General features: G+C 41.1%; 2 protein-coding genes across 4 annotated transcripts; one reads left to right on the plus strand and one right to left on the minus strand.

Moving 5' to 3' along the window:
- Positions 1 to 348: 348 nt before the first annotated feature.
- On the plus strand, positions 349 to 12,801 carry LOC112280004 (alpha-glucan water dikinase 1, chloroplastic). Of its 3 annotated transcripts, XM_024514890.3 has the most exons (33): positions 349 to 669; positions 1,048 to 1,480; positions 1,582 to 1,623; positions 1,999 to 2,111; positions 2,299 to 2,374; positions 2,618 to 2,709; positions 2,927 to 3,080; positions 3,358 to 3,750; positions 3,967 to 4,077; positions 4,232 to 4,330; positions 4,703 to 4,837; positions 5,033 to 5,121; positions 5,213 to 5,347; positions 5,575 to 5,737; positions 5,866 to 5,955; positions 6,156 to 6,341; positions 6,545 to 6,607; positions 6,921 to 6,983; positions 7,234 to 7,293; positions 7,582 to 7,734; positions 8,103 to 8,186; positions 8,390 to 8,566; positions 8,845 to 8,951; positions 9,213 to 9,426; positions 9,701 to 9,807; positions 9,981 to 10,116; positions 10,323 to 10,448; positions 10,646 to 10,756; positions 10,981 to 11,079; positions 11,426 to 11,599; positions 11,827 to 11,919; positions 12,188 to 12,303; positions 12,444 to 12,801. In XM_024514890.3, the coding sequence occupies exons 2-33, from the start codon at positions 1,199 to 1,201 to the stop codon at positions 12,646 to 12,648; spliced, it is 4,248 nt and encodes a 1,415-aa protein (XP_024370658.1). In that variant the 5' UTR covers positions 349 to 669; positions 1,048 to 1,198; the 3' UTR covers positions 12,649 to 12,801. The 3 variants fall into 3 exon arrangements, 2 of the variants coding, with proteins under 2 accessions (XP_024370658.1, XP_024370659.1); XM_024514891.3 differs by lacking the exon at positions 349 to 669 and having other exon boundaries at positions 2,898 to 3,080; XR_016502054.1 differs by lacking the exon at positions 349 to 669 and having other exon boundaries at positions 1,056 to 1,480; positions 11,827 to 11,942.
- A 578-nt stretch (positions 12,802 to 13,379) lies between these two features.
- Positions 13,380 to 14,851, minus strand: LOC112280006 (GCN5-related N-acetyltransferase 3, chloroplastic). The gene has a single exon (XM_024514892.3). It carries the CDS (start codon positions 14,354 to 14,356, stop codon positions 13,445 to 13,447), a length of 912 nt encoding a protein of 303 aa, XP_024370660.1. The 5' UTR covers positions 14,357 to 14,851; the 3' UTR covers positions 13,380 to 13,444.
- Positions 14,852 to 17,043: the final 2,192 nt, after the last annotated feature.

The raw sequence follows: 17,043 nt of genomic DNA on the forward strand, positions 1-17,043 counted from the left end.
TCTCCACTAACTTAGAGCCCACCACCTTCAACATCAGAAAACTATCCATGACTTCAGTCGTCACATTTCACAATTCAATGGAAAACAAATCCATAGCAGACTAACAAATCCAAACAATGTGTATCAGAACAATGGAATAAACTATCGAATATCGGAACTAGAGGATGAACGAGGATGGACAGAGATGGCACGGAGACAGTCTTCGGGATTTCATCCATTCATTCACCGGGCAACAAGACAAACTAGGACTCGAATACAGGGGAAGGGGGCTTTCCCGGCACCCAAAGGAGGAGCCAATGAACCCAATGAAGGCCATGGCCTTGACCGCGCTGCTTTCGGCCATTGAATTCAGCTCCGCATCGGCACAACTCTTGTGCTCGACCAAAAGCAGTGGCCGCTCGATGCGCCGATCCTGCACCCTCCTGCGCTCCTCACATTCTCGCTGTTCGTGTTCGAACAATCGCAAGCGTTTCCTCTCCTTGAATTGTACCTCGTCGTGTTCCACTGCGGAAGCTTGTGCCAGCTCCTGACGAACACACTCCTCGCATGCTTTTATTGGGAAACTTGCGACATGGATCGTTGATTTGCGTGCCTTTTATCTCGATTTGCTTTCCTTGTTTGGTATCTAACTTGAAGTGCCGAGGATTTTAGGCCGCGTGCGTTGCCGAGGTGATCTTCGAGCTTTCCGTCCTATTTGGAGCTGTGCTGTGTATGGATGTTTTTTATTTTTTATTTTTTTTGAGAAGTCCGATTTCGCATTGTCTGTTGTGTAATGTTTGCTTGTGTTACGGAATTAGCAGCTTATTCTTGACGTTTTTTGTGTCTAATTTGCGTGTTTGTGTAGTATTTTATCGCGTTGATCAAATATTTGTACTCTGTCTGGCGAAGCAACTGATAGAATTTGCTTTCAGTCTCGTTACTTTTGTTTTCTGCGACCACTTTTTGTGTGACCATGCTAAATTTTGCGCAATTATGGTTCTAGTGGAATAGTTTTTGTTGACATCTCGGATTTTCTTTTTCTCACAAGTTATAGCTCATTGGTTTCAGAAATCAGCTCATGACTTTGCAAACAGAACAATTCAAGTATCATAAGGTCGTCGTAAATCGTCATTGAAGCCACGCAAAGCAGTTCTTTCTCTCTCATTCTTCTGTCAGGCAATCGACTTCCAGAGTTCATGTGAGAGCGCACAACCTTGTAATGAAGAGCTTCAGAGCTCAGTCGAATCGTCATTCTGTATCATGCTTGGCAGGGTTCCAATCCGTAGATGTCGCCCGAGGATCCAGCCCTCGCTATGTCCGATTTCCATTCTGTACCTGCTCTATCATTCAGGCCTTAAATATTCCAGGTTCAGAGAGAAGCTTCTTAGCAAAAAATCCTCATTTTCTGGCAAAGACGATATCTAGAAGGGGGCAGCCGCCGAAGCGATTTTCATTGATATCACCGAGAGCTGCAATTGCTACATCATCTGATGTAATGGGGGTGAGTGCACATTATTTAATCGTATTCTCATTAGTAGTAATCTTGAATGATTGCAGCGTTCATGTCTCATCTAACAACTTTGCGTTGTTGTGTTCAAGTAGGTGATCAACGAGTTCACGATTGATGATGGTATCAAGCTTAAGGTATGTTGCAGGTTTTAAGTGCCACGTTGGTTTGTGCACTTCCTTTATTTTTTCAGTTTTGTTTCGTAACAACTTTTCTTTCCGTGAACTCATTTGTAGAACAGCTGAAGAATGCTGTATGACTTAGATATTTGCCAAAGATTGTTTTTGAATATCTAAGGCTCTATGTTTTCCACATTTTTCACTCTAAGCTTACACGAAAGGGAAGATAAAGCGGGAACTTCTTGATGCGAATAGTTTCTGATAAGGTGCAATGGACTCTTGAGTTTATTTTGAGATCAGCTCGGCAGGTTATTTCTGCGCGGCTATTGCAGCTACTTTATGAATCTTTCGAATAATGTTTTTTTTGTGTTGCTACGTTGCTCTTACCTCCAGGTGAGAGCCCATGGTGCAGAAGTCGGCACACCTGCACATGTCCAGCTGGAAGTTTGTAATTGCAACGTTGACTCTCTACTTCTGCATTGGGGTGCATTACAGTCGGGAAATGGGTAAAAGACTCTGCTACAAGTTCATCCTTGTCAAGTTCGGCTCATGTAGCAGAAAATTAATCCGTTTATTTCAGCAGTTTTCTTATAGTTTAGGGACACAAATGATGGTTATTGGCAATTTTGCTTGTCTACTGTAAGTATCTTTTGATATTAACTCTCGAGGTATTTCGTGCTGTGACTGAAACAGCGCTTGGATTGTGCCGGGAAACCTGCCAGACGGAAGCAAAGTAAAGCATGGAGCAGTACAGTCCCCGTTTAAGAAGGTTAGTTTGTAAGAGACTACAGTTCTATAGACAATTCTGCCCTTTCTGCTTTGTAGGATTTTGAATCATCAGTTTTAAGGACTTGATTTAATCGAATAGAGGACTTTGATCTATTTATGCAGCATAACTGAAAGCAAAAGAATGCCAATTACTGGTGATATAGTGTGGCGTAGTTGAGAAATTCCAAGTTACACATACTACGACTCTGTGAGCTAATTGATGATGGACTGCTGGATATTGCAGTCTGGCGACACAGCTTCTTTGAAGGTTGTTTTTGATGATCTCAGTATTAACGCGATCGAGTTCGTCTTGGTTGATAGAAACAGAAATCGCTGGTAAGATCTCTTTGTGCTGTCAGAAAAGATGTTCATGTCTTTTTCAATGCATTTGATGCTAATCAGCAGTCTGTCTATTTGATCCGAGGGCCCCATTGATCTAGTTTTGACTTGAGCATAAATGGATCAATCTTGAAAGTGAACAGTGATAAAAACTTGCTCATATTCCAAATTCTTGTACATTACAGCCTGGCTTCCAAGTCTATATCTTGTGTAGGTTTAAGATGAACAATTCAAACCTGCGCATTGATGTTCCTCCGCCAAGCCTTAAAGTCTCTAATTATGATATTCCGGAGGAACTTGTTGGAGTCCAAGCCTATCTACGATGGGAACGTAAGGGAAGACAGAATTATAGCCCTGAACACGAAAAGGTGATATGTGGTCCGAAGTGTACTTAAGACGAAGTTTTCTCTGATTTTTGTAGGGCCTAGACACAATTCTCTCGTTCAAACACACGAGTGTGCCTACCAAACAGCAACACTACTGCTAGTTAAAATGTCTCAATTGAGACAGATTGTAGTAGAGAATTGTTCACATCACGCTCGCTCTTGCTTACTTGTGATCAAGGACTTCTTCGAAGTGCTGACTAATATAGTTACTCTGTGAATTTAAGGAGGAATTGTGAGTGAATTGAAGTGTGAATGACAGGTTGAATACGAGGCAGCAAGAAAGGAGCTTCAGTTGGAGTTGGCTCAGGGGGTTTCCATAACCCAACTCAAAGCAAGGTTACTGGGAGGGGGGTCTGAGAAAGTGGATTCAAGCACAGTAAGTAAAAGTGACGACAACCGTGTGAAGCCTCAGGAGGAAATCGGGGAAATCAAGGTTCTAGGGAAAAATCTGATGGCTAAAGTTAATAGGAAAACGTGGAGTGCAGAGGAGCTTCTCAGCAGGTACACACTAGATGCATCAGTTGGACTTGGTTCCTCTCTTCCACCTCAAGAACCTACCACGTTGCAGAAAGCTGCAAAAAATTTGGAAGCTGCTGACAACGATGAGGTCATAGTGAAGAAATTTTTTAAGGTTGGAGGTGACGAGCTTCTGGTAAGGAGTTTCTGTATATCTTCTCTTTTGGCTTCGTATCCGTTGTAATGAATGCGTCCTCTTGTCTGAACATGTTTTAGTCCCCAACAGACACTGTTTCCGAAAAGCACTTTTCTAGTGAAGCAGCTGGAATCTTTCGCACTAAAGGCTTTTTCTCGCATAGTTTAACATTTAATCGATCATATGCATTGTTTATGAGCAATCTATGCCATGCAGGTACTTGCAACAAGGCCGGAGGGTAAGTCGCGCATTCATATTGGTACGGGCTTCAAGGAGGACCTTGTGATACGTTGGGCTGTGTCGAAAGACAAAGAAAGAGAATGGATGGTACGTTCTACAAATTTTTATTAAAAAAATCAACTCCGAACAACGGGTGTTTTGATGCGTTAATCAATCGAGCATCAAGTTTTCTTCCAAGATGGAAAAAATTGCTAACGTATCTGTGTAGGATTTCTTACTTGACCGGTTAGTGTTGGCGCAGTCACCGTCAGAGACACTTGTACCCGCTGAATCCACCTCCCTGGGAGGCACTGTTGAAACTCAGTTTATAAAAGGCTTTGCTGGGGACATTTCTCTTCAGGTTTTGCCTACATACCTTCGCATCAGTGTTTTCTTCGATCCGTCATTCTAAAGCACCAAAACGGATTCTTCTAATCTATGCGGACATAGATGGATGATGTTTCTGCCTTAATACTCCTACTTAGAAATTCATGGAAAACAAACATTACTCGTAGATATTGATTTGGGTACTTCTGAGTACCGGTGTCGTCTTCAGATTGTACGGCTTTTCTTCAATGCAGATGGAAGCTGATCAACCCTTATCTTTGAAGTGCTACAGATGTTTTGTGCTCTTGTCTTTGTTTTTCTTACTCGAAGATTGCAAAACTTGTGATCACATGTAAAAACTCCCACATTTATCATACGTACTCATTTCAATTTCTCTATGCTTCAGGGTGTGACTTTAAATTTAGGAGACAACAAATTTATTGGCCTACCATTCGTATTGCGAAGTGGAAATACATGGCACAAGGATAATGGGTCTGACTACTATCTACCAATAAAGCCAGTGGTCAAGAATACGGTCAAGGTATCATGAGAGCGGCATGCAAATCTCTCTATTACTATAAAACCTGAATGTTCACTTTGTCAAAGAAATCTTTTAAGAGCTCAGCATCAATGATATTAAGACGAAAAACTTAATTTAGCAGATCATTCTTCATGGATATTAAAAATAATCTCATAGTTCCTCTATGTTTCATGCTAAATTTTGCAATTTTCACAGGTTGCTACGGATGGAAAAGGCATTGCAAAGGCATTCCTTGATGACGTTGCAACTCAGGAACGTGATGCTGAGAAATCCCTCATGCACAGGTGCCAACTTCAGCGGATTTTCAACCCATAAATTCTTCGAAAACTTCAAGAAATTTTCTAGTTTCTTATCTTTAACCCCTTCGTTTTTCAGATACAATATCGCAACTGAATTGACTGAACGGGCTAAGAACGAGGGAACGCTTGCTTTAGTTGGAATACTAGCGTGGTTGCGCTACATGGCCACCAGACAACTGGTTTGGAACAAGAACTACAATGTCAAACCGAGGTTGATTATTTTCTCTACTCCTTCGAGAGTTATATAGTTATCTTGGACGTTATATCATGCCATACTGCTCTCTGCATCCTGGTAAAACATCTATGCAGTTAGAAATGCTAATGATGACGCTGTAATTTAGTAATGATACGAAGCTGACTTAAACACCCTTCCTTTCATGTCACCAATTAAAACATTCTAAATTGGAGAGAGTGCGAATTCTTGTCGTTGTTTGACAGAGAGATAAGTGCAGCTCAAGATAGAATGACCCTTCTTTTGCAACGAATTTTTCTGGAGCAGCCTGAGAAAAGGGAATTGGTTCGTCTTATTATGGCAACCGTTGGTCGTGGAGGACAGGGAGACGTGGGACAACGAATCCGTGATGAGATCCTTGTTATCCAAGTGAGTTCACTGCTCTGTTATCGTCCGTACATAAAAAATGTTGCAATTTCACTTTTCAAGGCTCTTAGTACTACGTAATGGACTTTTCAATCGTCTGTACTTACTCTACCTAATGCCACGGTTTGCAGCGCGAAAATGACTGTAAAGGTGGAATGATGGAAGAATGGCATCAGAAGCTTCACAACAACACTAGTCCTGATGATGTCATAATATGCGAGGTACATGCCCATTTGATCGTAAATATTCGGTGACCCTACTTAGTACTTCAGGGGTTTTAAGCGATGACTTTCAGAGTACACCCAACAAACCTTGAAAATACTGAATATATGATTGGGTGAGATACTGAATTCGTGTAGTTGTGCATTTGTGTGCATGCATGAGATTGAAATTTGAAGACTACCTGCATGTACCGTTGCAGGCGCTTCTGAACTATATCAAGACTGGCTTCAATATGGACGTCTACTGGAAGACCCTGAATGAGAACGGTGTCACCAAGGAGCGGATGCTAAGCTATGACCGACCAGTTCGGTCAGAACCTAAATTCAGAGCTGACCAAAAGGATGGGCTGATACGTGACCTGACGAATTATCTACGGACATTGAAGGCAAATACTAGACATTTTTCTTTTCATTTTAATTTTGAATGTGAATTTCTCTTGTCTTGATTTTGTTTGTGTAGAATGGACCTTGACTTAGGTAGCTATCTTAATAAGATTTCTGAATACTGCATTAAATATATTCTCGTCTTATTTCTGTACTCTGTATGGTATGGCCATTCTTTGCTTACTAGATACTTTTGTTGAACCAGGCTGTCCACTCAGGTGCAGATCTGGAATCTGCCGTCCAAAATTGTTTAGGCTACATGGCTCAGGTTGGTCAATCCGTGTAGATTTCGAAGCATCTTTCTTTGAGCGAGTATCTTTTTTTCTTTCACGTAACCTTTTTCGTTTTTATTTTATTTATTTGCTTTTATCACCTTTCCTTGAATTAACGGGTCGACAGCGGTTCTAGTCCCTTCGTAAGCTTTTTAGGTTCCTGATAATTGATTAGTTGACACTTAGGCTAGTTTGAACTGATCTTTGCATTCTCAATATTAGATGTTTCAGAAGCTGGTTTGTTTAATAGGTGCAGCATTTGTCCGAAAATGCCACACTAAGTACATCTCAATTTTGGTATTTCTGCAGGGACGTCGTCACATGGGAGGACTTAAGATAGAACCGATTATTGGATTGCCGCCTGTTTTACCGGTATGTCTTTTTCGAACTCGAAGTTACAGCTCATTTAAATTTTAAAAAATCAAATTACCTCTCATGTTGGTGACTGCGAGAAGTATTCATGCCAGGAGAGTAGCAGAAGTTCTTACTCACATTCAGGTCTCTCTATCTGAAACTAAACATGATAGGTAGTAACATGCCTTGCATCTTTTGATTTTCTGGTATTATCACCAAACCACCGACAGTTGTGCTTATTCATCTTTCATTGATGCACGTGTTTCAGAGTCTACTTTACTTCGTGCTGGAGCACGTAGAAGATAAGAATGTTCTCTCGCTTCTGGAGGTATTACACACTTGTTTCCTGATGTGTTGTATTGCAGTTTTAATATCTAGTTTTTAAAATATTTTTAACTTTTTTCTCACCCCCTACATATGCAGCCACCATGAGCGGTTACAGAATGGAATTTAACCCTGTCACGCTATTAGAATCTTATGACTATGCTTGTGACCATATGACCTGGTAAGTTTTAGAGTCGGCTGGTTTTCCTTGCATGGATCGGGCGTTCGAAATGTGAATATGAAAGTTGAAATTCTGTCAGTAAGCTGTATGACATTTTAAAAACAATGTCAGGGACTTTTGGAAGCTCGACGAGAACTGAGGCCTACTCTATTGAAGCCCCACGAGCGATTGCGAGATATCATCTTCTTGGACTTAGCTTTAGAATCAACTGTTAGAACAGCTGTTGAGAGAGGATTGGAGAGCATAAGCGAGAGAGGACCAGCAGTAAGTTTCTTTCTTTTAGAGCTGTCATCATATCTGCATTGTAACTTATGTTGCTTTCCCCTCATACTCCACTTTTTATTATTATGATTATTATGATTATTATGATTATGATTATTATGATTATTATGATTATGATTATTATTGTTTATTTTATTTTATTTTATTTTATGTTATGTTATTTTTGGTGCTACATCCATACACCTGTTCATTCTTGAAAAGCCCGTATGCTTCTTCGTGTGCTTCTTCGTAATATTAGTGTGACTTTATACTGCTCTTACGTTGGTGCACTTACCACCCTCAACAGTTACTATTGCTTTGCAAATGAGTTGACTCATTGAAGTCATATTCTACATGTATATTTGATGCAGGAAATAGCTACGATCGTCAGTATTGTGGTTGAGAATCTAGCATTGTCAAGCGACAGCAATGAAGAGCTTGTTTATTGTTTGAAGGTAAGTTTGAGAATCCTGAAGGGATGCAGGTGTGGTGTTGAGGTCTTTCTGCTGATCTAATTGTGTCTCTTGTCGTTGAAACCTCTTTCATTCACATGTTCCTTATTAATACCAGATCCAACCTTTTAATATTATGCTCGAATGAATTGTCTTACTGAAAGTACTTGGCAGTGTTAGTGGTATGATAAGTTCAACTTTTGCAGGACTGGTATCTCGTCCTTGACATAATTAACAAGAAAGCTGATAACTGGGCATTGCGAACAAAGGCAGTGCTTGATCGTACCAAGTTAGCATTGCAAGACAAGGCTGAATATTTCCAGAATATTCTTCAACCAACCGCAGATTATCTGGGAAGTGTGCTTGGTGTCGAAGAGTGGGCTGTAAGTTTACCTTGACTGCCAACTTTCAACCTGGTTCTGGTCTTTTGTTTCATAATGTGTTTGATGAATCAAGAACCTGTCTCTAATAATTTTGAAATATGTTTATCCAAGGCTTTGTAGTATCAAGAAACACTCTTACATGTAATCCACTAGTTTTACAGCAGAAAATAATAAACCATAATCTACCAGAATTCTTGGATTGAAGAGACTGTTATGTGATAGGTGAGAGCAAATATAAGAACCAATAATGCTGTCTTATCAAGCACTACTATGCGCAGGTCCAGATTTTTACTGAGGAAATGATACGCTCTGGTTCAGCAGCAGCGCTTTCACAGCTTTTAAACCGGCTCGATCCAGTTATTCGAAAAGAGGCAACCATGGGCAGGTTAGTAGACAATTTACTTGTGTTCTTCAGATGGGCCATGCGTCTTCGTGAGGTGTTATTAAAAAAAATTCTTTAAATATACTGGAGTTCTTTTCATCTTTCTTACCTTGCCCACTACTCGTCATTACTTCCCTTACTGCCCCTTTTTTAAGATAATTTCCCTAATTGCATAAACTTTCTTCTAGACGTCTATGCATTTGAAAAGCTATATTCATCAGCAGTTTAATGACTCGATCTAATTTTGTGTGGTGCAATTTGCAGCTGGCAGGTTATCAGCCCTGTCAGCGTTAAGGGGTATGTGGAAGTGATTGATGGATTAGATCAGGTGCAAGAGAAGGTATACAAAAGGCCCACAATTTTGGTTTCAGGGCGCGTAAAAGGCGAGGAAGAAATTCCCGAAGGGGTTGTTGCCGTCTTGACACCTGACATGCCTGATGTCCTCTCCCATGTTTCAGTCCGTGCGCGTAATAGCAAGGTGACCCTTCTGCACAAAATATCTGTTCGATGTCGAATAGTGATTATTCATGATAAGTATTACTCATGTAACAAGTCCTTTCCTGACTTTTAGACAGATTTACAGCAACCCCCTATAGTATTTATATTCCACTTACATAGTAGGATTCGGAAGCCTACGTTCGTTGCATCAGAACTGGATGACAGCAGCGATATGATGTGTTAGTTTTAGAAGCGTGAGTGAATATATCGTTCTTTTTGTCCAATCTTAAACTCCTGGGCTCTGGACTTCGCAGGTTTGTTTTGCAACATGCTTTGATTCAAGTGTCTTCTCTGATCTCCGGCATAAAGATATGAAGGCGCTTGCAGTCTCTGTGTCAACGAATGCGGACTTATCTTACCAGTGAGTCACTAAATGGCTTTTGCACATAATTCAGTGAGGCACTTTTAGTTCTGGATATTTTTGTGTGTCAGTAATGAAAAAAGGGCCGAAGCTGATGCGGTGTGAGCTTTGAGAACAATCGTCTCCTTAGACTGGTAACAGTTGTACCTTTTAATGATTTCCACTCCTTGCAGTGCCATCGGTGATTCAGATATTTTCAGTGCGAACAGTGTGGAAGAAAGTACCACACCTACTCCACGGATCACTCTGAAGAAGAAAGAATTCCTCGGAAAGTATGCAGTATCATCGAAGGACTTTAATCTGGATCTGGTAAGTTCAGCTTAACATGGAAATAGAACACTTCTTATGCAGACAACTTCATTTTGAATACGATGTGTGGATGTTCACAACATGAAATGTACATAAATTCAGAGTTGAGTGAATCACCTGAATATGCACATAACATGATCTTGTCGATTACAATCTTGTTGTGAACTTGGGGATGACCGGGAAATTGTTGTGGCCTCATTGTGCAGGTTGGTGCTAAGTCTCGCAACATTGCTAATCTAATGGGCAAACTACCCTCGTGGATCCGTCTTCCAACATCTGTTGCAGTGCCATTTGGCGTGTTTGAAAAAGTGCTAACAGAAAGTGTTAACAAGGTGTGTTGGTTATCGATTCAGCTATCCATGACCTTTTGATAGTTTGCGGCATTATTCATTTAGTCCGTTCGAACATGCCGGTTCTCTTGTTGATATTTATCATGATTTCTCTTGAGAGTATTTGCTGCATTAGTTGAAGTGTATTAAGTAACCCTTCTGTATGTGCTTATGTCTCTTGAATTCATCTCTTATCGTAGGATGTGGCTTCAGAAATTGCAATTATGAACAAGCATTTGTATGAAGGCGATTACAGTAAACTGACAGATATTCGAAAGACTGTGTTACGCTTAGAAGCACCTCCAGCGCTGGTAAGTTTATCTGTTTTCAATACTATCATAAAGAAGACTAATTGTTTAAAGTTTTTGTTATTAAGTTCCATTAACTTTTCAGAACGCTGAACTTCGAGATCCAATTTTCAACTCCATACGTCCATGTATCTTGGTCTTACAGTAGTACAACAATTGGTTTTGAACACGCTGCAGTTTTCATGTATTTTTGTTGATGGCATAAACATATCCCGGAATGTCAACAGATTCATGAAATAGAAGAAGTCATGAAAAGCTCAGGCATGCCATGGCCTGGGGATGAGAGTGAGGAAAGATGGAAGCAAGCCTGGACCGCAATTAAACGAGTAAGCCTCCCCACCCCTTGTTCACGTCACGTGGTGTTGTAATCTTAATCTGGGAGAATGGGCGCTTTCCTCGAAAGCACTCCTTCGATATTGGCGTCGAAGATTTCACGTCTCGATGTACTGTTCCAGTCAGTTTTTGAAAATCAACATACAGGTTCTAGATTTTATACCCGTAAGTGGGCTATTTAAAATAGGCTAGTCTAAAAATAGGCTTGTGCTGCTTCTGAAGTTGGTTGTAAATTGTATAACATGATCAAATAAATGTAGCAAACTAGCTCGTTATCACTAGGTTTTGAGGGGAAGTGTTTGGTAACGCACATTTACATTTGAGGCTACTGGAATATAGGTATGGGCTTCAAAATGGAATGAGAGGGCCTATTTCAGCACCCGCAAAACCAATATAGACCACAGCGACTTGTGCATGGCGGTATTGGTTCAAGAGATAATCCAAGCTGATTATGCCTTTGTCATTCATACCACCAATCCATCTACTGGGGATGAAACTGAAATTTATGCGGAGGTTATTCCTTAGCATTCCTTATACAGTGCAACACTTGACAACAGGATGAATCTTAATTTCAACATCAGGCGATTTTGTATTGGTTTTGGCTGACGAAAATGTTATGCTGAATACATTGATCCAAGCTTATCATATCCGTATCATCAAATGTCTGAAGAAATTGCAGTTTCAAGATAAAAATATGGTAATGGACTCTGATCATTCGAATGCTGTTTTGAATCTAACAGGTGGTTAAGGGCTTGGGAGAGACACTTGTGGGAGCATATTCAGGCCGTGCCCTTAGTTTTGTTACCAAGAAATCCGACATGAAAAATCCGAAGGTTCCTGCTTACCCATCTACCTGGTTAGAGTTTATTGCTCTGAAAGTGTAATTAGCAGTCTTCTCTTTCCAGGGCCATATGTAATTTGGGACATCCGAAAGCAGAGCTTAGCTTCATGCATCTTACTTAACAATCAGAAATTGTGCAGAATGTTTCACAATCTTGTAAAGCTTGTATCTCCATCGATCACCTGTGCATTTAAACTGAATTGGCTTGTACTGCACGAGACGCTCATATTCGACTTCAGTAACTCTGTCTCGCTTGGCAGGTGTTAGGTTATCCTAGCAAACGAGTGGGATTATTCATAAGGCAATCAATCATCTTCAGGTCAGATTCGAATGGAGAAGACTTAGAGGGCTATGCAGGAGCTGGTCTTTATGACAGGTACGTTTCCTTTACCTGGATGATCGCCTGCTCCTTTCTGATAAAGGCAATTGGGCGCTGTTATTTGCAGACGTTTGATTCGCATCTGATTTACTCATCCAAACTGTGATAACACGCGAGTGCTGTTGGTTGCACTGCAGTGTACCCATGGACGAAGAAGAAGAAAGAGTAGTTGATTATTCAACAGATCGTTTGATCTTGGACGAGGCGTTCCAAAAGACAATACTTACAAAAATTGCTGAGGCCGGACTTGCGATTGAGAAGAATCTCCAATGTGCCCAGGACATTGAAGGTGTAGTCAAGGATAACGAACTTTTTATTGTTCAAACAAGACCGCAAATGTAGAGTATTTGTTGTAAATTCTTATGGTTTGTTACAAGGTAATGATATCCAATTCGAGTGTATGACCAAACGAGCTGCCAATTGTCAGCTAACGACAAAATATATAGAACCTAAATGGGGACCTGGTAACTTACATGCCCTATCATTCACTGTAAAGCTTGCCGACATATGAGCTTGTATCCGACTCTGGGAGGGAGTTGTTGCAAACCAATAACAGTCAATTTATCTGTATACAGAGACCTGTCTTAGTTGCACGATTCCGTCTTGTTCTAGACACTATATCACGTAGCGCTGCTGCAGGTTATCTCGCAGTGTCGCAAACTCGAAGGCCTCCTCTGCATTCTGAACAGAATGCTGAATTCAACACACTTCAGTTCGATCCGCTATGATTATCAAGGTTCGGTCGCGGTTTCAAGGCATCTGAAACTCTTTCTGGAAGATCTACACATGACTCTTCAAATTGATTTCCATACCAACTGAGCGCTACTCCGCTAATCCACGAGTCCAGTTGTTTACAACTACAATGATCATTTCCACACATCGCTAACTCAAATCAGCACACTCGTGACGGATGTCAGAAAGCAATTAGCACACAAAGAGGAAGCATTGCAACCAACGACGCAAAACGTGATCAAAATCAAGCCGACTTGGACTCTCAATACCACAGACACCTAATACTCGAAGACAGCCAGGGCTCGAGGACATTCAAGGCCCATACGCTAGAAACTCATGGATGAGGAGAAGAATTGATTGTTGTGAAAAGCATATAATACATTTCTAATGACGACTAGTTCAGTCCCTAAACTGCTGATACATTGTTTTTTCTGCTACGCGCTGCTTTCGCCCTCCAGGATTCTTGAAGAGGGGGCGGGACAAGCAGAGCCGGAGCTCTGCTCTCCTCGTCGCTGCAATCCTCTACAGCAGTGTACATCATGGACGTGGATCCCAGGACGTCAGACCCAAATCCACACGCCCGAAAGAAAGGTCTGGTGTCACGACCGGCCATCACAGAGATGTCGCAGATGCCGTGCCGCGAAATGTCTCGCACGAGCCGCAGCATGAGACGGCGACCAATTCCTTCCCCTTGGAGTGATGGCGCCACGGCGACGTCGTGGATGGAGGCCGTGAGGGTGCGATCAGAAGTGGCCCGCCCAAAGGCAATCAATGTTCGCTTCTGCGAGGGACGGGTGTTGGTGTCCGCCTCAGGTCGGTCGGGAAAGTAATCTTCCTCCAGCTCCCCTCGTATGTACATCGCCACCACGATGAAGCTATGCTGAATTGCGCGTTGAAGCTTCACCGGATTCACTTGGAGCAGTGACCCATCGGGATTAAATTTGGAAAACTGATCGCAGTTCTGGGAAGTGGAGGTCAACAAGGCCCGCAATTCTGCAATGTCGATGTCCTTCCAGTTCGTAGACACCAAAAGATCCCTGTATCGCTCGTGGTGCCGCACTGACAGAATTCCTGGGCGGTTAATGGCGCGCGACGGCAATGGCACTCTCGAACTTAGTCTCTCAGCGTGAAACTGCCGACAGCGGGATTGCACTGGCACGGAACTCTTGCTGCAAAGTGGAAACTTGAGAGTTCTAGGATGCGAGAGACGAGTCAATCGACCCAGTGGCGCATCCATCCCGAAGGAGCTGACAATATCAGCACGTCGGAGTCCATGGTGCCAAGGTGAGGCTTCTAGACTGCAAGGACCTGGGACCATTGAGATAAAGCAACAACAAAACCACAAAAAAAAAGAAAAAAAAGAAAAAAAAGAAAAATCACATTCAAACACAAAGTAAGAACCCCGAATCCTCTCGACTAACTCACAGCATTCCAAACAATCGAAAGTTCAATCTCTGTCTTGGTTCTGCACCCACACGATGAGCAATGGGTAACAACACATTCGTCATATTATCCTGAAGTGGGGGGCGGAGAGGTAGCATTGGCATGCAGTGAAGTTGTGTCACTCCCACTTGCAACTGTGCTTGAATTGAGTCGATTCTAAGTCGAATTCGAGTTGGCTGTAGGGTCGTAGGGGATTGCAATCTGGCTATGCTTTGCGGGGAGCAGTGCTGGAGTCATGGATGAGGAGGAGCAAGAATAGCAGCAAACAGCAGCAGCAGCAGAAGAAGAAGCCTGATCCATCAATGTCCTAGGATTCGATGGAGGCTTCAAAGCCACACCCACCCCCAGGGATTGGCCGGCTCGCCAAAAGCGGAGGAGGCTCAAGATTATGTGAGGAAATTGGGTCTTCCAAGGCCGATTTTTTAATGCTCAGCTGTTGGTGCCCCTCTCCTCCCTGGTATTGAGTAAGGTCTGGTTATTGTTGCTGGCCACTTTTTTTTTCTCTTCAGTTAACACATTTGCATAATTATTTTGATCATGCATATCCACGTTACAAGAATAGTAACAACAGATTTTTGGCATGGGTTTTGTGGGAACGTTGTTGTTTTAAAAAAAAATCAAAAACAAAAGCTAATAAATAAAACTGTGTTTCTTCATTTTCTTCTTGTGTGTGTTTACATTTCTCTTCTTTTAATCTGCTGCCAAATAGATTTGTATTTGCAATTTTCATCGGATGACAAGAAAATAAAACTCATGGTTGTAATGAAATTGTGTAAGTACTTTTGTATGATTGTTGAACATCTTTTCAACATACAATTTATTTAGGGGGAATGTTAAATAGACCCAAGTTTTTACTAAATTGTCCCACCCATCCTAACCATCATGAAAAAAAATAAAAATAAATAATGACCTCAAGTTTCATTTCCCCACTATTGGATTTGCAACCAATAAAAACCAACCACATTCATCATGATTACCATATTTGTCATCAAGGTTGAGTCTATTTAGTAAAAACATGGGTCTATTTAATATTACCCTTTATTTATTGTAGAGGGATTTGCAGTATTAATCTATCAAAATTAAAAATATTTAATATATTTTTTCTAAATATATTACTTATTAGTGAATTTTAAAATAGGAATGTATATTTATAGGTATACACTTTAACATTACCAACTATTTGTTAGTACATTACTGCATGTTTTATTTATTGTCTAAATAAATAAAAGTATATACTGTTGTAAAATCAAAAATAAAATTTTGATTTTCAAAAATATAGGAATCATATGACACTTGTTTTCAAATCAATTGTATTTTAAAAAAAATCAAAATGAATTTTTATTAATTTATATGTATTTTGTGTAATTTTAATTTTAATATTAGTCTGATTCTTATGTTCTTGTATTTATTTTACAACCAATCCTTTGTTTGAGCTTTGAGAAAAACTAGAGTAAAACTGGATATATTAAGGCAAGTTTAAAAAGGTTCAGTCAATCTACCAGTAATTTTGATGTAAGGTTATTTGTGAAACTCCTTACTTACTACAGTAGAAGAATTAATCTAATGTCTCTTAATTAAATACAAAAAAACAAATAGAAAAAAATACTAGCACTTAATAGGAAGAAATAAGAAATTGGAGTGTGTCTGTATAGTATTCTACAAGAATTTGAGTTAATTAAAGGATTTATAAATATCAACAAATTATAAAATAGAGTATTTTCAGGCTTAAATTTACTAAATTCTTCCAATTCTCAGTATACACATATATATACACTTTGTAGTAACTTCATCAATGCCATTGAAAAAAATACAAAGTTCATTATACAGATAAATCTTTGAACAGGTCACATCTGTTTCTATACTATAACATTAGAAAAATACTCTCAAAGTCAACAAAATGTAAGGTGCACTTGAAATGTGTTAAAACATCTCAGGAATGCCCTTGTTAGAGTGTTCAATCGACCAAACAAAATAAATTTTTAGCATCACCCAACGAATTGGAAAATACAAACAAACAGAATTGGAGCGAGAGAGAGAGAGACCAGGAGCACGGCAGAAAAAGCAAAGCGAGAGAGAGAGAAAGAAAGGAGAAGTGTGAAAGGCATTCACAAGGGGTTTGGGGGATGGAGGGCAAGCGGGGATCTCTCTTCAAACACCAAAACCCTTTTGAATCCCGAGAAGAAACGGGAAGATCGGGGGGTCTTGGGGGAAGGAACCAGCACCGCCTGGACGACGACGGGGCTGACGTGGCAGCCAGCGCGGCCAAGTTACCCGGCGCAAGAAAGCTCAGGCGGCCAATACGGACGGACGGACGCAGCCCCGCACGGTTACGCGCGTGGTCGGACGCGCGGGGGAGAGCGCGTCGCAGTTGGGGGACGGGGGGCTTGGAGAGGTGGACTGGACTTGCAGAGCGGATGAGAATGAGAGAAAGGGAGAGAGCAAAGCCCTGCCCAGCATCCATCCATCCATCCATCCATCCATCTATCCCTCCCTCCCTCCCTCACTTCCTTCCTTCCTTGCACTCCCTCCCGCCTCCAAGACCCACACCCAAGACCCACCCTC

This window comes from Physcomitrium patens, chromosome 3 (genome assembly GCF_059467195.1).
Source record: "Physcomitrium patens ecotype Gransden chromosome 3, ASM5946719v1, whole genome shotgun sequence".
Taxonomy (NCBI): Eukaryota; Viridiplantae; Streptophyta; class Bryopsida; order Funariales; family Funariaceae; genus Physcomitrium; species Physcomitrium patens.

Coding starts and splice junctions, on each gene's coding strand:
- LOC112280004 (XM_024514890.3), top strand. CDS start 1,199: ATGAAGAGCTTCAGAGCTCAGTCGAATCGTCATTCTGTATCATGCTTG. Junction 10,757..10,980: donor TAGAAGCACCTCCAGCGCTG/GTAAGTTTATCT, acceptor GAATGTCAACAG/ATTCATGAAATAGAAGAAGT. Junction 12,304..12,443: donor GGAGCTGGTCTTTATGACAG/GTACGTTTCCTT, acceptor GTTGCACTGCAG/TGTACCCATGGACGAAGAAG.
- LOC112280006 (XM_024514892.3), bottom strand. CDS start 14,356: ATGGTCCCAGGTCCTTGCAGTCTAGAAGCCTCACCTTGGCACCATGGA.